The sequence below is a fragment of the Mytilus edulis genome, chromosome 2 (genome assembly GCF_963676685.1).
Source record: "Mytilus edulis chromosome 2, xbMytEdul2.2, whole genome shotgun sequence".
NCBI lineage: Eukaryota > Metazoa > Mollusca > Bivalvia > Mytilida > Mytilidae > Mytilus > Mytilus edulis.
This window is the reverse complement of record NC_092345.1, coordinates 31,561,653-31,586,748: the sequence shown is the minus strand read 5'-3', so window position 1 is coordinate 31,586,748 and position 25,096 is coordinate 31,561,653. Positions and strand designations below refer to the sequence as shown.

The following is a 25,096-nucleotide window of genomic DNA, read 5'->3' as shown; positions in this document are numbered from 1 at the left end:
AGATGATTGTGGCCAAGTTTGGATTAATTTGGCCCTGTAGTTTCAGAGGAGAAGATTTTTGTAAAAGATTACTTAGATTTTTGAAAAATGGTTAAAAATTTACTATAAAGGGCAATAACTCCTAAAGGGGTCAACTGACCATTTCGGTCATGTTGACTTATTTGTAAATCTAACTTTGCTGAACATTATTGCTGTTTACAGTTTATCTCTATCTATAATAATATTCAAGATAATAACCAAAAACAGCAAAATTTCCTCAAAATGACCAATTCAGGGGCAGCAACCCAACAACGGGTTGACCGATTCATCTGAAAATTTCAGGGCAGATAGATCTTGACCTGATAAACATATTTACCCCATGTCAGATTTCCTCTAAATGCTTTGGTTTTTGAGTTATAAGCCAAAAACTGCATTTTACCCCTATGTTCTATTTTTAGCGGTGGCGGCCATCTTGGTTGGTTGACCGGGTCACGCCACACATTTTTAAAACTAGATACCCCAATGATGAATGTGGCCAAGTTTGGTTTAATTTGGCCCAGTAGTTTCAGAGGAGAAGATTTTTGTAAAAGTTAACGACGACGGACGACAGACGACGGATGACGACGACGGACGCCGGACGCAAAGTGATGGGAAAAGCTCACTTGGCCCTTCGGGCCAGGTGAGCTAAAAATAGGATATTACATGCATACATGTAACTGATTAAAGATTAAAAGTTACCCCCATTGCTTTCTTCAATTCACTGGGTGTCCAAGTATCTTCTTTAGACTTCTGAAAAAATGGTTTATCATCATTAGTACGTGTTTTCTGAACTTTTTAAGTGGCTTTGTATCTGTAGTATTACTATATATATGTAGTTCTAAACAAGTATTCCTTTATGCCTTTTAAGTACTTAAAATATTTGTGCAATTTGCAATAACATACCCATAACATGCATAATCAACCTCTATACATCATGTACAATGCACATGTATATGTACCATATTTATAAATTCACACAAGAGATTGATCAGTGTGTAAAATATGTATGGGCTTTTTGTTCACCTTTTACAATCTGTTATTTATGATCAAAATGATATATATTGAATGTTTTTAATCTATTCTAAACTGGATAGTTTACTTTTGATTTTAATACTAAGGGGTCACATGTCTTCAGAATCATAGGGAGAACTGATAAGAAAAAGTGGTAAGACTTGAGAGAAAAGTGCTTGTTTGCTGAGGAACTACAACATCATGATTTTTGGTGTTTAGTATGATTGATTGATTGATTGTTCGTTGCTTAACGTCCAGTGGCAAATATTTCATGCATATTCAGGACGAGTGTTAAGTATGAAATATAAAGGGTTATCTGTATCTTATTTATAAAATTTGTTCATATCTGACTATACAACTTAAGTAAAGGTTGTTTCGGTTTATGTCTTCAATAATCATTTATAGCTACATAGTTATTTTGTTTGTCTGTTGTTATTTTTTTCTTTGTATCTATGGTGACTATGAGTTTGAAGGTCCCATTGATAACTTTCATCTTTCTTATTGGGTATACGTAATTCTGGAAACAGTATATCTAACAGAAAATTAATGGGGGGTGGGGGTAGGGGGGGTCCTGATCCCTAAATCCCAGGCTTGAAAAAACGAAATCCTGAGGTCCCAAAATTCGAAAAAAAAGAATTCCCAGATCCTGAAAGGGTCAATCCCGAAATGTCGAGCTTAAAAACACCTGATCCCTGAGTCCAGAAAAAGGTCCTATCCCCCCTCATTAATCTTATAGGCTTTTTAGTATAAAATTGATAAAATCTCTGACTCCTTGAGACTTCAAAGGACTTATGGAATTTGGTAGCTCCTGACTGTATAAGGAACTGAACTGCTCAATAGATTAACCCCATAATTCTAATCATAAATTAGTACAAGTTTTATCATTTAGTAGATATAATTTGTCATATAAAATTACCAAAATATGTTTAATTTATTTGATGTGAAGTGTTTTATTAAGGTTTGTGAATTTCGGAATGAAATCGGCGATATCTTTTTATTACCCTGTTTGTATTTTGTACCATTCTGTAATCAAATGAAAGTGATTTGAACAAATTTGAAGTGACAGAATACAAGTTTGTTAATCTGCCATCACTTTAAAACTAGTTTTAATGTTTTAATGTCATTTTATTGATATCATCAGAAATTATTAGGATACTAGCAAGTAGTTGTACACAAGTCGGTTTCCATACATTGTTTCTGTATTAACTATGACCCAACAATAAAATCAGCTACAATGAGTTAATATCAAGTCCCGTCAGTAGATATGTTCCTGGGTAATCAGTAATGTTACAGTTCTTTTTTCAACTTTATGACTTTAAAGTTTTAATTTGGATGAAGTCGAGTTGTCTCATTGGCACTCATACCTCATCTTCTTCATTGTTCTTATATCTAATTGCTGGAGATAATGGCAAGTTCAAACTGCTACTACATAGTTTATTAAAGACTGCTGGTGCTGAAATGTTGCAAATTACTAAATGACTGTAAATAGAAATCACAAATCAGCTGGTGTTTATTTTGCAACTGGGCCGAGATCGTTAACCAGAGATGAAAAGGTCTTATTTTTTAATTAATGACAAGGTAATACGTGCTCTTTTTCTGTTATGTACAAAGAGGGTTGAAAGTGCTATGCTCTTACTCTTTCGACAGGCATTTGAGTGTGTCTATCTAAGCAAAATTAATCAAAACTTTACAGAAACTTGTTCATCACTAACGCCGCCATTTTCAAAGCTTTGGTATTTACGTAAAAGGGTCGTAGATTTTAGTGTCATATAAAATATTCTCTAACAATAGGATTATTATTCATTCTGTTTGAGGTTTACAAAAATATTTAATTTTTGTACTTTTAAAGCAATTTGAATCTTTAAAAATAGTTTTATTATTTGCAACAACCGTAACTCAATTAATGGAATAGTTTATTTTATAAAAGGGGTGAACTTCTAATTAATTTGCATATAAAACGTAAATATTTCAATTATAGATAAAGAAATCACAACAACTTAAGAGAAAATGTATTCAATTATAATTTCCTCTATTTACAATAAAATTACTATCAATAACAAAGTATGTAATATACAAACTAATCATAGTTGACAGGTAAATTCCCTATAGATTAGTCCATTTGTTCTCAGGTACAACAAGTGCTGTCTGCTACAGGTTTAGCAATAAAAATAACATTAGTCAAGGCCAGTACTGTATATTTTTACACATCAATTACATTGGTTGATGATTCGTCATTATATAGTGTTGTATCAAAATGGCAGATGCAAATAAAGAGTCTCCCAAAAAGCTGAAAAAGAAAACAGCATCAGATGAGACTCAGTTACTTTATCTAGTTACAAAGTATTTCAAACTTGCAGGAGTTACTTTAGCAGTATGGTTTGTTGGGTGGACAAAATTCAGCCCAAGTTGGTTGCTACTTGGATTAGTTTTGTATTTATGGAAGGAAAGACATGTCAAGCAGAGACATCGAAGGATGAAGATGATGCAGCAGATTGCAGAAAATGAGAAAGAAGTTATTTTGGCAACTGTTGAGGATTTGCCATCATGGGTAAGTTTACCTGAATCCAGATCCATTCAGTGTTAATCTGGAAGGATTTTTCTCTAGGAACTATGGGCACGGGTCCATTGACCCAAAATCATGTTTGCTCCCTTTCTCATTATTAAACCCCCTTTTTCATTTGCACCTTATGTGAACTTAGTCCTTAAAGTTTCACACCCTCCCATTTACAATACACATGTTACAGGTGCAGTGGCATCATGAAAGCAGTGAGCTCAATAATGTATTCATGTTTCCATGATATTTGAAAATAGCACTACTTCTCTAAAACTTCAGTATAGCACCAAATTTTATGTATGATGCATTGTATTATAAAACTTATCTCCTTATGGAGCTACATATACAATGTAAGAGAAATGCATTGAGATTTGACAAGTATCCTTCTGTATGTTGGCTTCCTTGGGGTCACTCTCTTTTTTGTTTAAACCCTGGATCCACACCTGGGCATGACAGTGTTAGAATTGGGCTGTCCTCAGCAAGGTCATCATTAATTTAAGGGAGGTAGGCACATATATATATATCCTTGCTTCATTTTTTCTGATTTATGTGCCTGAAATCAGTGATATTGTTTGCCTTAAGTTAAATTACTGGAGAATACAGGCTTTTTCCCCTGGAGAAGAATCCCAATTTGAAAAAAAATGGCTTAAAATTATTCCCAAAAGGACAAACAGTGCAGTCTCAGAAGTAATTGTGATCGAATGAATACAAACTGAAAAACACTCATTTAAACATTTTTTATGACTAAAATGACTATATGTGCAGATTTGGGTGTCTACATTTGTATGTATGTTTCAATACTGACAATAAGGGGTCTTATTTCAAATGAGATTTTACCTCTTGAACGGGGCAAATTGAAGTTCCAGTCAAATTCATGGTTTATTATAAATTTCCCAATTTGATAAAAACGACGCATATTTTGCCAACAAAAAAGGGTACAGGTAGTTTTGAAAAAAGCAAACAATATCACTGTAAACGATTGATTGTTTGTTGCTTAATGTCCAGTGGCAAATATTGCATGCATGTTCAGGACGATGAAATGCAAATGCCAATGGGCTGTCACACAGTCAGATATATAGTTCCTATTTCAATTCTTGAATCTGAATGTGAAAGTATTTAGTCATGTTAGAAGACACAAATTAAAAAAAAAAAACAAAAAAAACCATATTCAACTTTTTATTGGATTGTCTAAAATTTTCTTTATTTGAAGCATAAACATGATAAACTGGATGATCTGTATACATGTACAAATGATATAGCTTTCAAATAAGAATTACTTATAAACCTAATATAGTTTTATTTTGGTAGCTGATTAAGCAATCATACCACACCGTCTTTAATTATCTGTGATACCCATGTAGATTTGGCTTATTGCTCAGCAGCTGACTGTTTTATGTTCATTGATGTTGGGTTGAGTATGTTGAGTTACTGTGTCATGTTATTGTTAATGAACAACCAATCAATCAATTATTGATTGATGTACTAATTCAATTCTCTTTTTTATTCATTTATTGAGTTGGAAGTAGCATCAAAATTACACTACTGTTATTATCTGAATACACTTGTACTCTTAATCTTATAAATTCTTCCAATTGAGAGGTTTAGAGTAATTGTGAAATGGTTTAATTTCTAAAGACTGATTTTAAGCTAATTGGAAAATAAATTCAAAATGTACTAGTTGGCATATTTCAAATTTTTATACTATGTACAATGATGTACATGTTTATTTATTCTGATCAGTAATGTGTAAGAATTTTCTTAACCTTGAGGCACGCATGAGTAATTATGTATTCGGTAAATGTTATTGTACAATGTACATTAATATGTTGTTAAAACATCAACATGAATGAAAAATTCTACTCAGGTATATCAGAAAATGTATGGGAATACATAATTGATTGAGAAGTGTCATGTGTAGGTGTAGAAAAAATGTATATTAGATATAAAACAGTGACTTCTTTGACATAATAGTGTACAAGAATAAGACATATCACTGATGAGCCACTTAAAATTGGGTAACACCTTAAAAATGCATAAAATAAGTGTGGGCAAGAACTACATAAACAATATAACTAGCATGATAACTTGACAGAAATTTTCAACATGTATATTAATATATTATCTTTTATGTTTTATTGCAATATCATATATTTTAAATACAACAAAAATGTGAAAAATAAAAGTTGGGGCTTGAATTCCTAATAGAAATATATATGATAAAAATTAACAAATACAAAATTCATTGATCCTTGTAATCATGGTAATTGGTGTATGTTCTCTTAACTCTGGACTTACATAACATATTTAACCCTCTGAAGGCTCTTATTGGAAAGGACAAAATTATTTCACCAAGTACTCTCTTTGAATACTTAAATTCAGAATTTTTTTAGCAAATTCACTTTTGTGAATGTTGAATAATATGCAATAAAATGTTGACATTTGTAATACTAATTTATATTCTAGGGAAACCTATCCATTCACAGTAATAAATAAAACTCACAAAAATTAACTTTATTTTGATAGAATCTGTTTGATGAGCTACAATCATACAATGTGCTGTATTTTCTGAGGATGCAGAATGTACCTTAAAAATTTATCATACATACATGGAGGAGTATAAAAATATCTAGAAGTGCATGTGTTTCAAATCTAAATCATCCTTTTTCCTGTAGCACTAAGTTACTAAAGTTCTATGAAAAAAAATTGCAGACCAATTTAAACCTTGCATTCTGCTAAAAACTATGAAGAATTGATTTTGATGGAATTATTCAAAATCTATCTTTGTGATCATTATTTACATTAATCTCTCTCTGGTACGTCATGTACGTTGTACAAGTACATGTACATACAAATTATCAATTAATGGCATGTATAAAATAATTCATAAGTCTTCAGACTGCAGTTACATTAACAATGATTAAAGGTTATATTAATTCCTTTTTTCCAGGTTCATTTTCCAGACCGAGAAAGAGCTGAATGGTTTAATCAGGTAAAATCAATGCTAACTTAACTTACAGTTAAAATGAATGTTTCTATAGAATTTACAGGGATGACTTATACAGATAGTTTCTAAATAAAAGAAAGGAAAAGTTGTGTATCCTGCCTTCCTATAGCTATACTACTCTCGTGCCAATTCAAATTTTTATTTGAAAGTCCATTTTTGGTTAAACACTGTAAAAGTCCAGACAATTTCCTAGTCAGAGTCTATGTAAAATATTAAAAATAACAAAACCATTTTACCTAACAAGGTGGCAAGAAACAAGTATATATATATATTTTGGCCTTGCATGAATTTGAAATAAAAGTTTATTTTGCAGTGTTCAGACAATAATCATTGTGAAAAGATCATGAAGACTTAGATATTAAAGTTGCTTATAAATCTACAACAAGATAAAAATGCTAGGAAAATCTTCCAAGCATCATTGTCTTTTAAGTCTGAATTATTTATTACTAAGTTGCTGTTGCTGTTTTTAAATTGATCAGTGATATCATATTTTTAGCCTACTCAAGATTTTCTTTTCTAATACAATAATTTACGTAACATTGAATTGGATTTTAAGTACAGTATACAAAATGAAAAGGGTAGCTGTAGTATAAAATCATGTAAGAGATTTAAATTGCTGGTTTCGTTTTCCTTTAGGTTTAAAATTCCTTTGAAATGTTTACTACTTATGATATAACGAAACTTTGTATCTGAAAGTAAAAAAATCATTGAAGCATTGAATGAGGTTAACTGTTCAAACTAGTGTGTTGAGGATAAAATTTAATGTCATCTTATTTATTCCACAAATGTTTGTGTAAAATAACTTATTAAGGATGAAGAATAGGGAGGGGAAGCGGAATCAGAAGAAAAACATGAAGAATTTCTGGCTATGATGAAATAGAAAGATGAAAAAAACAGAATTTGAGAAATTCTTACCATTGATATATAAATATATATAATTATGCATAAATGTGAGCCTCATTGTCTTAATTAAGTAGTCTAGGAACTTGGTTGTCACCTTTACTTCACAGATTGAAATGACTTACAAACTTTATGCTGGTAGGATTCAAAGCTTGAGCACATCATCCTCACAAATGTCAAGATGTACATAATAAAATTGACCGTTTACTTTAGGGTCCTGATAAGGAGAAGTGCCAACCCACATGAGGAGCTATAATTAATAAACTATCTTCAACCCTTATCCTTACCCTAACCCTGTCATTTCTAAACCTAACCTAGGACATCCCATAACATTTATGTAACCATAACCTAAAATGAACCCTAAATCTTAATATGAAAGGGCCCCTAAAGTAAAAGAAGGCCATAGAAATTCATGTGACTTGTGCTGCCCGACCCAAAGATATTAATTTTATGACAATCTACAGGGAATACGCAATCAATAATTTTGTTCTTTAATGTCATGGGCTTTACATGTGTACATAGAAGCAGTAATCACCAATATTAAAGTCTTTGCTTTATTTACTGGGACCAGGTCATTATTCTAATCCACCACCTTCTTTATCATTTTGTTTATATAGGTGACATAAATAAGAATAGATGAGGCCAGGGTTATACACCAATGATCAAGATGCCATGCAAATCATCTACATTACTATGTTCCATGAGACTAATTGAAACTGTATAACGAAATTGGAAAATTATATATATTATATATAGAAAGTGCAGGGATATTTTTATTGGTCATTTATTTGACAAGTAAATTTCAGATATTGCTAGATTTAATGGTAAATAATTACATTTCTTCAAATTGCATATAAAATGTCTGGAGATACTGCAGTATAGTTTGTGGATTCATTTACCCATAGTCAGAGCTCAGTTTTAGAATTTTGTGGGGGAAAAAGTGGAAAAGGAAAGTAGATTAATATCATATATATGATCTCATCATTTGATTGTATATATTGATTAGAAAAATGCAAAACAAAAATAAATTTATTTTGTCTGACAGCTAATTTATTTTAAAAATGACTACATAATACATTAAATATTGACTTTGTGTTAAGGTTCGTGGTCTGTTAGTGGAATATGTGTGGGAGGTTCATTGTAACATTACTTCAAGTTACCTGGCCACTAAAATATTAATATTACATTTGTACATTAGGGTGTGGTTTAAGAACACAGATATAGTTATTTTATGAAGACTTAAATGACCTCTAGTCTAGTTGTGTTTTATTGACAAAACCCTCCCCATCTCTTGTTCAATTCCCTAGTTTAAAAAAAAAATAAGTATTTGCATGAATCTAAAGCTGGATTTATAAAAAAGTTAACATTTATTATGAAGGGTTTAACATATTCATGATATTATGGATGGCCAACATTGTATGAAATATGGGTTCCATAAATTTCTACCTTTAAGGAAACTTAAGTTGGTGAAAAAGAAGGAAAAAAATCCAAGAAAAACACCACTCAATTTATAAGAGTAAAAAGGTCCTGTCAGATATCTGAATTGCATGCTGGTCTGAGAAATTTTGAAATCATTTTTTTTAAAGTTTTGTATTTAAAATATAATAAGTATAGTTACTACCTTATAGTATAGCGATATGATAGTTACATTTATATAAACATCTACATTCACAGTTTTAAGTATAAATCTGACAGGACTGAATTTTAATTTTTTAATCCAATGCCTGGAGAATGTTTTTCTAATACATGTAATAGGGAAAAAAGAACAGAAACCCAATATGCTGAGTAGCAAAATTGTGTCTAAATTCTATGCTGAATATACATGTATGTACTAGAGACTAGCTAGTGATATTATTAATTTCCTAAGAGGATATTTTAAGATTTTGGAGATAAAACCAAACATGAACTCATATTATTTAACAAATAATAGATTTTTCACTTCAGCAAATCATTTAACATGTTTAAAAGTAAACAGTTCTAGCCTGTGGTCACTAAATAATCCTCAACAATGTATGGCATGTTCATTTATTGACTAGTATTAATATGCTGATTCAGCAAGTTCATAGAGGTTACCGATTTTTCTTATATCTTGAAATTCATTCAAATCATTGCTTTCTGTTGAAAATTTTTATATTGAAATTCACCTATCGTTTGAATGCCTACATTCCAGTATATTATTTGTCATGTAAAGTTAATTCAAAGGTTCAAAGATTTAATTTGATCTCCTTAAAATGACATAATTACGAAACAAGGGCTTCAATGGTAATAAAATTCATACTTCAAAGGTTATAATGTTAATGCATGTATATATTTCCATAGAAAAGAGAATTGTTAAGGAATCATTTACAACTAAATATTTTTCAAAGAGGATAAAAAGTAAACAAAAAATCATTGTGTGATATAATACATGCATTTACAATCTGAACATACTAAAATAAGATTCAGATAATATTATTAGTTGTTTTAAAATAGCAGCATCTGTCTTTATTGCATAACTTTATAATTAGTTTTGTAAAGTACAAGTTCTAATCATTTGAAAATTACAAACATGATGAAAATAATAGAACAATGGTATGAAAATAGATAGCATTTCCAGTTAAAAGATAAAATATCAGATTTTATCATAAAATTATCGATAAATTGTCAAAAAGATATGATTTTAATTATATTGCTTGTGTCATAATCATGTTAATATTGATAATATATTTTTGTTTACTTTTTCTCATGAATAATGGTCTATTTTTATCAGAAAAGTTTATTCCAGTACTCTTTTAAAGCAGAGAAAAGTGTAAAAAAAAAATTCTAAAGTTTTTGCTTCTGCTATTTGCAAAATGTGTATCAAGGTTTATCAGCAGATTAGTGTATTTCTAAAGCCAACCATTCAACAGAGCAAAGATATCTGGATTTTTATGTGAATTTAGTTTAATATACTTGCTTATATGATACATTATTATTATGTAAAGACATATTATAAATACTAGCTTTTATTGCAACCCCTATTAAGACTATCCAGATTTTAAAATATTGTATCCCCTTTGCTCGTGTATCATGAGTATGTTAAACCCCATCAAGCTAACTTGAGTAAAAAGTTCAAAGTAGAAAAAAAAATAAGTAATTAGGTTAAGCATCAATATACTTCCTTGTCAAAGGATAGAGTTTATGATCAAATGAAAGTAACTTTCTATTTATATATGAGGTACATTGTAACAGATTGCTTATCGTGATCTGATTGATTACCGGTATGTTTCATGGACACTAATCTTGTTAGTATACACACATAACAGGGTGATAAGCTGCATCATAAGCACTCAATTTTTCTTTGATGAAGCTGGAAAACTTGGTTTTAGATTGACTGGGGGCAACTTAGAAGCTGACATATTGTATACTTGTGACTTTGAAAACTGAAAGTTGTCCTCTTTGGTTATTTTTGTCTTTGGGTTGCTGTTTCATTTTGACATTGATGCATAAGCCCATGACATACCTTATTTTATCAGGTTTATTCAGATAGATTTATAGATATATGATTAATATCAACATTATTGTGTCAATTATCAAAATCATTGTAATAAATTACTTTGCTCTCATGGGCCCTTTAAATATCTTATCTAATCTTATAGACAGTACAGTCAAATCTGCTTTTAATGTCACCAAAAACCTGTCTGGTCACTGGTTCCACAGGAGTTATAGTTACATATGCATTTTGAACCTCACTTCATGAGTCCCCTTGCCTATAAACATGATAAAGTCTGTTTTCTGTGGTCCTGATATATTGTGAATTTTACGTACAGTTTGGACCACTTTTATGACCCTTTGAGTACATAACAAGTGTCATATTGATATCCCTGAATCATCAAATAAAGCATTATAGATATTTTGATTTAATATTTTTGACTGCATGTTACCCGTCTTCCTAATGCAGTAGTACATTGTCAATGATTGTTGGGACGTTTTGTTACACTTTAAATTATTCAGATCTGCAATGTTTTGCTTGCAACAAGTTTATTATCTTTTAATTTTATGGAGAGAGTTGCTTGGATGCATCATTCAAGGTTAAAGCACCGGAAGCAAGCTGTTTCACTTCAGCAATATTGATTACAACACTTTATAAATAATTTAGTTCAAGGTCAATTTTTAAATAAGTTTTTATTGACTAGTTATGTCTAGTATCAAGAAAAAAAGTTAATACTTGTGTAAAGTTTGTGTAATTGTTTTTTTTTTATTTTCTTTTTGTGTAATCATTATTTTTACTGTTATATATCCAATATCATGAATATAGACCATTGTAGACAGTAATAAGGTGGAAGCTTTCCATCTGTTACTTTGCCTCAAAAGCTACTTTTAAAGGTTTTTAAAGTCCTCAAAGTGCATATACATGTTGATATTTATCAAAAGTAGTTAACCTTCAACAATTAGCAAAACTTATACTGTTAGTCATCAATCTATATGTAGCCACATGCCCAGGTTCTTTCATATTAAGGTATCAAGAGCAGTCTTATTAGTTTACAGTGGCGGATCCAGAGGGGGGATTCCAGGGGTTGGAACCCCCCTCCCTTTTTAGTTCACCTGGCCCAAAGGGCCAAGTGAGCTTTTCTCATCACTTGACATCCGGCGTTCGTCGTCCGTCGTCGTCGTCGTCTGTCGTTAACTTTTACAAAAATCTTATTGCCCTTTATAGTCAATTTTTAACCATTTTTTGTAAATTTGAGTAATCCTTTACAAAAATCTTCTCCTCTGAAACTACTGGGCCAAATTAAACCAAACTTGGCCACAATCATCATTGGGGTATCTAGTTTAAAAATTGTGTCCAGTGACCCGGTCAACCAACCAAGATGGCCACCATGGCTAAAAATAGATAATAGGGGTAAAATGCAGTTTTTGGCTTATAACTCAAAAACCAAAGCATTAAGAGCAAATCTGAACTGGGGTTAAATTGTTTATCAGGTCAAGATCTATCTGCCTTGAAAATTTCAGATGAATCGAACAACCCATTGTAGGGTTGCTGCCCCTGAATTGGTAATTTTAAGGAAATTTTGCTGTTTTTGGTTATAATCTTGAATAATATTATAGATAAACAGTGAACAGCAATAATGTTCAGCAAAGTAAGATTTACAAATAAGTCAACACGACCGATATGGTCAGTTGACCCCTTTGGGAGTTATTGCCCTTTATAGCAAATTTATTTACATTTTTCATAAATTTTTGTAGATTTTTAGAAAATATTTTCCACTGTAATTACTGGGCCACTTTTCATTATAGATAGAGATAATTGTAGCAACAAGAATGTTCGGTAAAGTAAGATCTATAAACACATCACTATCATCAAAACACAATTTTGTTATGAATTTATCTGTGTCCATTGTTTAATATGCACATAGACCAAGGTGAGCGACACAGGCTCTTCAGAGCCTCTAGTTTTTTGGACAATCAATGCATTTGAATGGGGACATTTGGTTGAAACCCCGGTCCTTTTATCCTGAGATGGGACCCCCTTTTAAAATGGCTGGATTCACCCCTGGTTTATCATATTTAATAATGATTGGTGTTCTGTTTATTTTAGATCATAGACCAAGTATGGCCATTCATTGGAGATTATGTACGAGATTTGTTGATGACTTCAATACAAGAAAAGATTCAGACCAGCCATGCTCAGGCTGCTTCATTCAAATTTCTAAAAATAGATCTTGGTGATATTGTAAGTAAAATGTCAACTCTCTCATCCAAGTCACAATAAGTAAAAGTAAACCATATTATAGGTCAAAGTACAATCTTTCACACGGAGACTTGGCTCACACCGAACAGCATGTATATGTTATTGAGATTAGAACGTTAAAATGAAACAAAACCAAAAAAGACATACATAAAATTGAGAATGGAAATGGGGAATGTGCCAAAGAGACAACAACCCGACCAAATAAAAAACAACAGCAGAGGGTCACCAACAGGTCTTCAATGTAGCGAGAAATTCCCGCACCCGGAGGCGTCCTTCAGCTGGCCCCTAAACAAATGTATACTAGTCCAGTGATAATGAACGCCATACTAATTTCCAAATTGTACACAAGAAACTAAAATTAAAATAATACAAGACTAACAAAGGCCAGAGGCTCCTGACTTGGGACAGGCGCAAAAATGCGGCGGGGTTAAACATGTTTGTGAGATCTCAACCCTCCCCCTATACCTCTAACCAATGTAGTAAAGTAAACGCATAACAATACGCACATTAAAATTCAGTTCAAGAGAAATCCGAGTCTGATGTCAGAAGATGTAACCAAAGAAAATAAACAAAATGACAATAATACATAAATAACAACAGACTACTAGCAGTTAACTGACATGCCAGCTCCAGACTTCAATTAAACTGACTGAAAGATTATGATTTCATCATATGAACATCAGGCACAATCCTTCCCGTTAGGGGTTTAGTATCATACCATCATAACATATATGAGAAGAACATAACCCGTGTCATGCCAACAACTGTTTTTAGAATAAATGTGTTTAGTTCCGATGCAAAGACCTTATCAGTGATTCAATATTAACGCCAAAATATGCAATCTTTAATGACTTGACAACCGTATCGTAATTATATCCCTTCTTAATAAGTCTATTCAAAGGTTTTGTAAGTTTCTGAGGTGAATACTGACACCTTTGTGCTTTATAAAGAATATTACCATAAAAAATTGGATGTGAAATACCTGAACGTATTAGAAGTCTGCATGTTGAGCTATATTTACGAATGATGTTTTTATACCGATGATAAAATTTAGTAAATGTTTTGACTAGTTTGTGATATCGATTTGACTAGTTTGTGATACATGTATATTAATGAAACTTCTCAAGATCTCTGAATATAGTATGAATTGATGGATTTCACAGACCACAGAGTTAATTATGAAAATTAAAAAACAGTTATTTTAAAAGGGCATGTTTAACATGTTCAGTTAGATTTTATTTCTAACCAAAACCATTCAATATAAAAAAAAAAAAGAAGATGTGATATCATTGCCAATGAGACAACTCTCCCAAAGAGACCAAAATGACACAGAAATTAACAACTACAGGTCACAGTACATCCTTCAACAATGAACAAATCCCATACCGCATAGTTAGCTATAAAAGGCCCAGTAATGACAATGTAAAACAATTCAAACTAGAAAACTAACAGCTTAATTTATGAACAAAAAATGAACATAAAAAAAATATGTAACACTACAAATACAAACTGCAACCACTGAATTACAGACTCATGGCTTGAGACAGGCACAAACATAGAGAATATGGCAGTGTTAAACATGTTAGCAGGATCCGTCTTCTACCCTAGGGCAGTGGTGTTACAGTAAAACATAAGCACGAACTATAAAACTTAGTTGAAAAAGGCTTAACTCATCAGATGGATAAAAATACAAATACTACAAATACAAGTTATGAATAAAAAAAATTATAAAATTTGACATTACAGTTTATAGATATAATATATTTGCTTCCTTTTTGATTTATCGAGGAGAAAAAACACAGCAGTAAAAAATATTCTTGGAAGTCATATTACCAGTAAAAGTCGAAGCGAGTTCCAAAAAATGATGAACTAATAGAACAATGACTAAAAAACCACAATAAAATCATTTAGACTTCTACATTTGAAAATGCCTGTACTAAGTCAGGAATATGACAGTTCTTGTCCATTCGTTTTTTATGCGATTTGTTATTTGATTTTGCCATGTGATTATAGACTTTCCGAATTGATTTTCCTCTGAGTTCAGTATTTTTGTGATTTTACTTTTTACATGAACCCTGAACATGTATAGAAAAGAAGGACATTCAAACTCATAGATAGAAAATAACTGACAATAAATGAATAGCGCATGGCTTGAAAATGACAAACAGACAAATAATAGTACGCAAGACACAACATAGGAAACTAAAGACTAAGCCATATATAGTATGACATGTTTACTTTTTATTATTTTTACAGCCTCCCAGAATTGGTTCAATAAAGGTGAATACCAAAAATGTGAAGAGAGATGAAATATACATGGACATTGATCTTATGTAAGGTTTGTTTACAATATACATGGACATTGATCTTATGTAAGGTTTGTTTACAATATACATGGACATTGATCTTATGTAAGGTTTGTTTACAATATCCATGGACATTGATCTTATGTAAGGTTTGTTTACAATATACATGGACATTGATCTTATGTAAGGTTTGTTTACAATATGCATGGACATTGATCTTATGTAAGGTTTGTTTACAATATGCATGGACATTGATCTTATGTAAGGTTTGTTTACAATATGCATGGACATTGATCTTATGTAAGGTTTGTTTACAATATACATGGACATTGATCTTATGTAAGGTTTGTTTACAATATACATGGACATTGATCTTATGTAAGGTTTGTTTACAATATACATGGACATTGATCTTATGTAAGGTTTGTTTACAATATACATGGACATTGATCTTATGTAAGGTTTGTTTACAATATACATGGACATTGATCTTATGTAAGGTTTGTTTACAATATGCATGGACATTGATCTTATGTAAGGTTTGTTTACAATATACATGGACATTGATCTTATGTAAGGTTTGTTTACAATATACATGGACATTGATCTTATGTAAGGTTTGTTTACAATATACATGGACATTGATCTTATGTAAGGTTTGTTTACAATATGCATGGACATTGATCTTATGTAAGGTTTGTTTACAATATACATGGACATTGATCTTATGTAAGGTTTGTTTACAATATACATGGACATTGATCTTATGTAAGGTTTGTTTACAATATACATGGACATTGATCTTATGTAAGGTTTGTTTACAATATACATGGACATTGATCTTATGTAAGGTTTGTTTACAATATCCATGAAAACACTTTTTGTTAATAAAAAAAACAACATCAAAACTTATGCTTTAACATTTATTCATTATGAAAAACATTTGAAAAAGTGTTTGGACTTGAATTTTGATTGATTGAATGAGATCCTTGGAATTGCTTTAATCATATATGAGCAGATTTAATTCATCAAAATGCATGAAACTGCACATAAAAGATCAAAACAATTTCGAAGATCTTTATTAGCTGATTAAATCTTAAAGGAGTAGGTCCGGTAAGGACCCAATTTTGGCCTCAAATTTCAGGTTCATCTTACGAAGGATTTTGACCACTTTTTAAACACTTAAGTGTCTATTTCATTTGAATCAATTAGTTTATGTGAAAGATTTTAACTGATTTTGTCATTTAAAACGACCCGATTCAAGCTCAAATATGAAAAATCTACCAAATATGCCAAAAAATGTCACTTTTCAGATGGTTTTCGACAAAAATGAAAGTGGTCGCATCCGTGTTCGTCCTCAATCTTTATATATGTTATGTATTATCATAAAATACAACTTACATTTTAATATTAAGGATGAACACCAATGCGGCCACTTTCGTTTCACACGAAAACCGCCTAAAATTTAACAAAAATGCTAGAATTGTGAAGATTTCTGTAATTTAGTCTGACTTTATGGTGCTAGTACCTGATATATGTGCATTGTATTGTCAAAAACAGTCCATATTAATATAGCAGGACAATTCTACTGTACAATAAATATCTAAAAGTTTACATTTTAACAATTTTGTAAAACTGCTATATTTTGGGGCCAAAAAGCGGTCTTACTGGACCTACTCCTTTCAATTCATTGAAAATGAATGTAGAGGCCATGCTGGCTGAATGGTCTGAGTAGTCTAACTACTGTATTTCTAGCCTCTCAACACTGAGGTTGTGAGTTTGAATCCCTCATGTGGTAGGTGCGCTTGATTTCTATCTTAATTGACTAGAAGTGTTTGTTTACCTACTGAAGGTCAGTGGTTCTCTTCAGGTCTTACTGGCTTCCTTGATCACCATGAAATATCACAGTATTGCTGAAAGTTACTTTTTATGGGCAATCAATCAATCAATCAATCAAAATGCATCATTGTTTTTGAACAATATGAAAAATAATGAACAAGTTATTCCTATGTTTTACATATATATACATGTATAATATTGGTAATATTCCATCAAATCATTTCAAAAATGGATAAAATATTCTAATTTAAAAATGTTAATTTCTCTAGTGGATAAATGAGTATTAGTAGGGGCCATTATTGTTAAACTCAAACCCCACCCCTTTAACTAGTAGTATCATCAAATGAGCCTTAGAATGTAATAATCATTCTTCCCATCATATCTTTGTTAGCATAAAATGTAGTAAAACCTTTACTGTTGACATTGATTTAACAAAATTTTACCGTTAATCTTTGTATGGGATACCCCATTCTCACCCTAATAAATTTGATCAATGTGGAATGTGGTAGGAATATATATCCATAATTTTAGCTCTTTATACTATAACAAAACAAATTTCTTTTAAGTATGATTTTTGTATTGACAGGTATGGCAGTGATGCAGATATTGAGATGAGAATAAAAGGCATGACTATGGGCATTAAAGATTTACATGTAAATATTCAATATTGACAGAATCAACTTGGTCCCATCAAAAACCAAAAAAAATTTATGATATATTTTGTAAAACTTGATTATGTAATTTATAACAAATTCTTTGATGTTTTTGATGTTGAAGTGTACATTGTATTACAAATATCTTAAATAGGTTTTAGAACACGCTTATTTCAGGAAACCAGCATTCATGCTTAACTTTTGAGTTCACAAACCAAAAGCTCATTTTTGGAAAATTCTAGTTGGATTCTGTTGGCTTGTAGAGAAGAATTAAACAAGCTTGAAAGCAATTTTTCAAGACGATGCTGTTTGACTTGTGGTTAAGCATGTTTCCCAATCCACTATGAATAAATATGTTTAAACTAAGCATGAAGACTGGGAAAGTTATTATTTTGATCTGGTAATTTCTTGTAAGCATATATATTGTGTATTTTCTTGTGCCTGTATTTTGTACTTGTACTTTATATATATATCAACAGTTATGTATATGGTACAATTGTATGGTATTATCTAGTTCAGTATAAATATTTATTTTTATATTATTCAGGTCCGTGGAGAATTGAGAGTTATTATGAGACCATTGATTAGTAGGATGCCTTTGTTTGGTGGCATCAGTGTATTCTTCCTCAATAACCCAGTAAGTTATCATGTGAAATTCAAATTCATGTATTGAAAAATATTCAACAAATAATACATTAATTTGCAAATGGCATCTGTTCATTACCTATGTTGTCATCTTCGCTAGCCAAGTGTTACGATCCACTCTCGCTCTCTTCACCCTTGGCGGATTGAGATAAAATTTCGGAGACACAGTATAAGGGTATTTATTGGTTGCAGTCGAAACTCGCTGCATCCAATCAATAAGCGCCTTTAATATGATTATGTGAAAATTTAGAAAGTGTTTGTAAACAATTGCCACATGTTTATTGTGCAACAAGTCTTTACACCCCTATACATACGACTATATTTAGTGACAACTTGAATGTTTTTAATCAACTAATAGAAGTTCCTGTGTATGTTTCATGCACAAATGCATGGATGTGGACGTAAATTTTCGTTTCCGGCTTTACCAAGTGTGTAGAATCTAGACACTACCGTGTTTTTACCTCAAAATTGAAGAGTTCAAGTGCTACCATTGGTCAAGAATAATGTATTCGGAATGGGCGTGACTTTAATATTCCGACAGATGGCGCAACATTGTTTTCACAAATGTTGGCTCAATCCGCCAAGGGTGAAGAGAGCGAGAGTGGATCGTAACCCTTGGCTAGCGAAGATGCTATGTTGTTAGAGTCACAAGTAAAATATTTTTCAATATCTATATTACAATGAAAATAAAGAAATAAATGCATGGAACAGTCTATTTTACTACCTTTATCATGTTTTTACAATGCAACATCATTGAATGATAGAGGAGTGAAACTACTACAGATTATTGTTCACATGTGTAAATTTACCAGGAAATCAAGGTATTTCATTCCAACATATATAATAAGGTGTACTATTATTATGACACAAAATCTCCACACACTAGACAAACCCAACAAACGATGATATTAATTGACATAATTGACATCCAGAGATGATATTTTCAGTAAAATTACAATTTGTAATTTCTTTGTTTTCACTCTGGAATTATCTAAAACACAAAATAAAATGTCTAACACTTTAAAAAGAAGCTATTGTGAAGACAAACACAATTCTTGAATTCTAGTATTATGTTAATAGTCGATATAGAATTGTGTTGTTTCAAGTTGATTAAAATTTTGAGTAGAAGACAAACTCTGAATTCATGCTATTTTTATCAATAACTAGATAAAATTTGATACGTTTTCTTGACCAACGCTGCAAAGGCGAAAAGGCAACAGTTTATAGTAAATATAATTCTCTACATTACAGACTCTAGACTTCAACTTAACTGGTATAGCTAATGCCATTGACATGCCAGGCTTAAGGTCAGTATATTGTTTTCTGAAAAAGTCAATAGATAATTTATATGAATATAAAGAGTAAATAATAAAATAAACAACTTAATTAATAAAGAGCATTGCCAAAAATCTAGTCGTCAGTTTGTGCTTACTAGTTTCATGAAATGACTAGTACTTCCAAAGGAATGAAGGCTCAACTGTTTTCTCATCAGAAATGAAGAAAGCAAAGAATGTTATTTTTATGTCCCATTTATAGGCATTATGTTTTCTGGTCTGTGGGTCTGTCTGTTTGTTAGTTAATCTGTCCCGCTTCAGGTTAAAGTTTTTGGTCGAGGTAGTTTTTGATGAAGTTGAAGTGCAATCAACATAAAACTTGGTAAACATGTTCTTTATGATGTGATCTTTCTAATTTTAATGCCAAATTAGAGATTTTTACTCTATTTTCACGGTCCACTGAACAAAGACAATGATAGTGCGGATGGGGGATTATTTCAGATACTTTTATATTGGTTATAACTTTTGAATTATTGACTTGCATTAGCAATGACTAGAGGCCACATTTGATTGTTTATTGTAGTGATATGGTAGACACTATAATCCAAGAACAGATTGCTGCTCTGATGGTATTACCCAACAGGATTGATGTTCCAATGGTACAAGATCTGGCCAGTTTGGCACGACTTAAATATCCACTGCCTGATGTAAGTTCAATAGAATAAGAACTACTGTAAATTCAGAAATTATTGTGAGGTTTTTATTATTAATGCGAATAATGCAACTTTTTGAGTATTGCAGTGATAAAAACTCACATTCTAAATATGAAATTTAGCTTTTCTTAAACCCCAATAATTAAACTTGCAGTTTTGTTCATTCTTCAAAATTTGCAATAATTAATGCATGCAATAATTTCTGATTTTATAGTAGATGCAGCTATAGTAAACACCAAAAGAAAATACTGTAAGCTTCAGTGTATAGTGCATAGTTTACATTAACACTGATCTTGAAAGACAGTTTGAAGTGTCTTATATAAGCATTACACACAAAACATTCAGATGTTCACAGATTTTCTGCATAATATGTACATAATGTCATGACCATTTCTCTGATTTAAACACAGGGAAATGATTTTTTCATTTTCTTATTTTGTATGTTTTTGTATAGATCTAAAAATTGACTGTATCAAAAGCAATTTTGAGATCTGAATTTAAAAAATGAATTTTCACGACAGAAGTTTTGAAAAATTGACAGATTCTGTAAAAGATATTAAGCTAATTTCAACAGTTTGTAATTTTACAGCTTTTTCCACAGAATACAATTTTTTATAAGTTTTGTATGCAAAACAAAAAATAACTATGAAATCAAGTATACATCCCAAACAACACAATTTTCCAACTTTCCATGTAATGTTTTACTTATGAAAATGACTGAATTCATGCTTATTGGGGTTTTATTTTTAAAGGGTGTACTGAGAATTCATGTGGTTGGAGCTAAAGAACTTATAAAAGCAGATGTTGGATTAATGAAGAAGGGTCTGTCTGATCCTTATGCTGTTGTAAGAAGTAGGTCTATGGAATAACATTTATAAGGATTTTGAATTTTTATATCTTCATGGTATTTCATGATATTTATTCCATGCTATTGTTTTTATTTGACAAGGGTCTATTTTGTCCTACTTTTATCAAACAACTTAGTATTTTATAACAATTTTTATTGGTTAAAACCTACCACAAGCTGGATTCCAACTCACAATCTCAGTGTTGACAGCCTTAGGCATCTGTAGTTGAACTACTCGGACCACTTAGCCACTTATTAAGCGGCAGCAGTCCTTTTGCGCAAATTTCTGTTTTTCAGAGGTATCATTTGCGCCAAATTTTGTTTTCCAAAAGTATCAATTGCGCCAATTTACCTGTACACATATCTATCATAAATATTAATGATTACCGGTAATATATATTTGTTCTTATTTTTGGCTTAAAAAGTATTAAATGTTCAGAGATATTTCACCATGTAGATGAACATCTGGAGAGAGATGGCTTAAAAAGTATTAAATGTTCAGAGATATTTCACCATGTAGATGAACATCTGGAGAGAGATGACTTAAAATGCATTAGACAGTCAATGTACAGAGAGAGGATAAAACTTATTGCTTTGCTGAATATTTAATAAAAATATGCTAATAGAGAAGAACACAGAATCTTTTGCTGATTATGTTTCAGCCTCATATGTTGATGACACAGTGCTTTGTTCCCTCCATGTGTATGGGCTTTATTATTATTAAGAATTTTATGAACTATTTTATGCATTTCATCCTTCAATGTTTGTGTTTTTGGACAATATAGTGAAGTTACAAGCTTCTATATACATTAAATTGGGAAGTACCTATGCAGCAGTAGTAAGAAGAAGTTATGTTTCAGAAAAGGAAACCTATTTGCCATGTAAACTATTCAAGTCCGAATACAGGAGTAGGGAAGCCATTTTTCTTCTAATTGGCGAAATTGTATGTTTTATTTTTGGCGCAAATAATACCATGTAATTTTTAAACATGTGGCGCAAACGTAGCATTGGAGAGAAAAAAGTTGAGGTGCAAAAGGACGCATTTTTGGCGCAAATGGATCTCTCCCTATTTAGCCTAGATATTGTGTTTAATTGCAAAAACCTGTAAATTTAGACACACAAATTATTGAATAAAGGCCTATTTGTTCTTGATTCTGACTAGGACTCTCTGATAAGACAGGTTTGTAAATTTTAAATGTTCATAAAAAAAACCATACAAAACCCAGAAGAAACTATCCAATTTAAATGTAATCTTGTACTATGAAGTTGATTATGATTTTTGATCTGTTACAGTGGGAGCTTACAAGTTCAAAACTCACGTCATTAATAACACAATAGAGCCAACATGGAACAGCATATTTGAGGTAATTCTCATCATTGATATTGCACTATATTTTAGTTTTTTAGTAAAAAAAAAATTGCAGGAGTTGATTTCACAAAAAAACTTACGACTCAGATTGATTGTAAGTACATGAATACTGAATTCTAATGCAACAACGTTTGTAACATTCATTTTGATTGGATAACGTCACTTTCTGACATGGCATCAATTGACAATTGATGCTATGGGACGTACGTGCAAGCGCAGACAGAATTTGACAGATTTTTATTACATGTTTTAATGTTGTTTTCTGTCAGTTTCAATAGAATGGAGATAACAATATTGTATTTTAAGCTCCGACGGCATCAATTGGGGATTTGATGGTCGCAAATACCAGCTTAAAATACAATACAGTTTTCTCCTAATTGTTCATGACTTATGATCAATCTTAGTCTTAAGTATTTTTGTGAAACTGACTCCAGAATCATAGTAGTTTTATAAGACTCCCTTGCAGTTGGTATTTATGAGCAGTATACATAGTCTATATAACACTGCTCCTACTATTTTTAAATAGAATAGAATTCAAATCATTAACCCAAAGAAGAAGTCTATAGGTTCATAAAATTGTGACTTAAACCACTTTTGCATTCTGTAAACAAACCTATGTTCTACAAATTCTTTTCTAGCAGATTTCATAGCAATTTATTTTTGTGATTTTCTAACTTTATTATTTCATTCATATAAAGAGAGAAAATCCTAGTTTGACATATACAATGTATCTTTATTATATGATATAGATATTCTGAATTCATTCTATTTTGAATTGTTGCAAAAGTTGTAATTAAATGGCTCTTTAAAGTGAGTTGGTTTAAAGTATGTTATCACATAAGATATTTAACTAAGCAAAAGTAGACAGAATACAAAGAATGCAAGCATTGTAATGTGATTTGATAGTATTGCAGATATTAAAACACTTTTTTTAAATCTGATTGCATTATATGAATTCAGCCTTGTTCAAAATAGCATTTATTAAGTTTGTTTTTTAATTCCATAAGTCAGCAGTGGCTGTACTGGAACCATAAATGCATGCAATAATTTCTGACTTTTAAATACAAAAAAAGATGTGGAATGATTGCCAATGAGACAACTCTCTGCAAGAGACCAAAATGACACAAAAATTAACAACTATAGGTTATCATATGGCCTTCAACAATGAGCAAAGCCCATACCGCAAAAGTAAGTTATTGTACAACAGTAAATTGGAACAGCATAAAGCTTTTTGTCATGTTTCATGCTTGCAAAGCTTATAACGAAGCAACAATTCTCAGATGTTTTTTTAATGCAAATTATTGCATGCTTTTATTCATGATCATTCTGTTTTATAGACAATTGTTGATGCCAAAGATGGACAGCTTTTGGATATTGAAGTTCGTGATGAAGATCCCGGAAGTAAAGACGATTCCATTGGAACGTAAGTAATCTAAATACAGATTAATATTATTTATTAATTATGTTTTTCAAATACTTATATGGAAGTTACTTAAAAGAGTCAGACTGGCAGTACATTTTTATGCCCCATCTACGATAGTAGAGGGGCATTATGTTTTCTGGTCTGTGCGCCCATTTGTCCGTCATTTCGTCCCGCTTCAGGTTTAAGTTTTTGGTCAAGGTAGTTTTTTATGAACGGTCTACTAAACATAGAAAATGATAATGAAGATTCAGGTTAAAGTTTTTGGTTAAGGGAGTTTTTGATGAAGTTGAAATCCTATCATCTTGAAACTTATTTCTTATGTTCCCTATGAAATGATCTTTCTAATTTGAATATGATAGTGCGAGTGGGGCATCCATGTACTTGGGACACATTCTTGTTTGTTGACTGGCAAAACGACTATATAAAACATCCACAAAGATACAATTTTTCATTTATTCCATGGAAATAAATTAATCCTCATTATATAAATTGTTTATTGCAGAACAAGTTTACCTATTTCAACTGCAGCAGAGAAGGGAACAGAGGACACGGTAAGTATTGGTTATAAATATTGACAACTGATTTACTTGTGTGTATAGTTCACATTTCACATAAAGTTAGGTTTACTTGTTTGTTAAATGAAGCATGAACTCTTGTGAGTAGTTCATATATATAAAGTTGGGTTCACTAGGGTGTTGAATGAACCATAAACTCTTGTGAGTAGTTCATACATTTAGTTAGGTGTACTTGTTTGTTAATTGTACCATGAACTCTTGTGTGTAGTTCATGCATAAAGTAAGGTTCACTTGTTTATTAAATAAACCATGAAC

The 25,096-nt window shown here is 31.3% G+C and overlaps 2 protein-coding genes across 25 annotated transcripts in view; one reads left to right on the top strand and one right to left on the bottom strand.

The window, feature by feature from the left end:
- Positions 1-2,788, bottom strand: part of LOC139511960 (cytoplasmic dynein 2 intermediate chain 1-like) — an 84,344-nt gene extending 81,556 nt beyond the window's left edge. For all 16 annotated transcript variants that reach the window (XM_071299182.1, XM_071299180.1, XM_071299185.1 and 13 more), the window contains exons 1-2: positions 2,666-2,788; positions 718-768 (exon numbers count right to left, since the gene is read on the bottom strand). In XM_071299182.1, the coding sequence (XP_071155283.1) occupies positions 718-768; positions 2,666-2,680 (66 nt within the window). In that variant the 5' untranslated portion in view covers positions 2,681-2,788. The remainder of the gene's footprint in view (positions 1-717; positions 769-2,665) is intronic.
- Positions 2,789-3,141: 353 nt separating this feature from the next.
- Positions 3,142-25,096, top strand: part of LOC139511957 (extended synaptotagmin-2-like) — a 43,122-nt gene continuing 21,167 nt past the window's right edge. For all 9 annotated transcript variants that reach the window (XM_071299179.1, XM_071299178.1, XM_071299175.1 and 6 more), the window contains exons 1-12: positions 3,142-3,577; positions 6,531-6,572; positions 13,045-13,179; positions 15,454-15,530; positions 17,929-17,995; positions 18,543-18,632; positions 19,892-19,947; positions 20,498-20,621; positions 21,380-21,479; positions 22,768-22,838; positions 24,181-24,266; positions 24,769-24,817. In XM_071299179.1, coding sequence (XP_071155280.1) covers positions 3,284-3,577; positions 6,531-6,572; positions 13,045-13,179; positions 15,454-15,530; positions 17,929-17,995; positions 18,543-18,632; positions 19,892-19,947; positions 20,498-20,621; positions 21,380-21,479; positions 22,768-22,838; positions 24,181-24,266; positions 24,769-24,817 — 1,191 coding nt within the window. In that variant the 5' untranslated portion in view covers positions 3,142-3,283. The remainder of the gene's footprint in view (positions 3,578-6,530; positions 6,573-13,044; positions 13,180-15,453; positions 15,531-17,928; positions 17,996-18,542; positions 18,633-19,891; positions 19,948-20,497; positions 20,622-21,379; positions 21,480-22,767; positions 22,839-24,180; positions 24,267-24,768; positions 24,818-25,096) is intronic.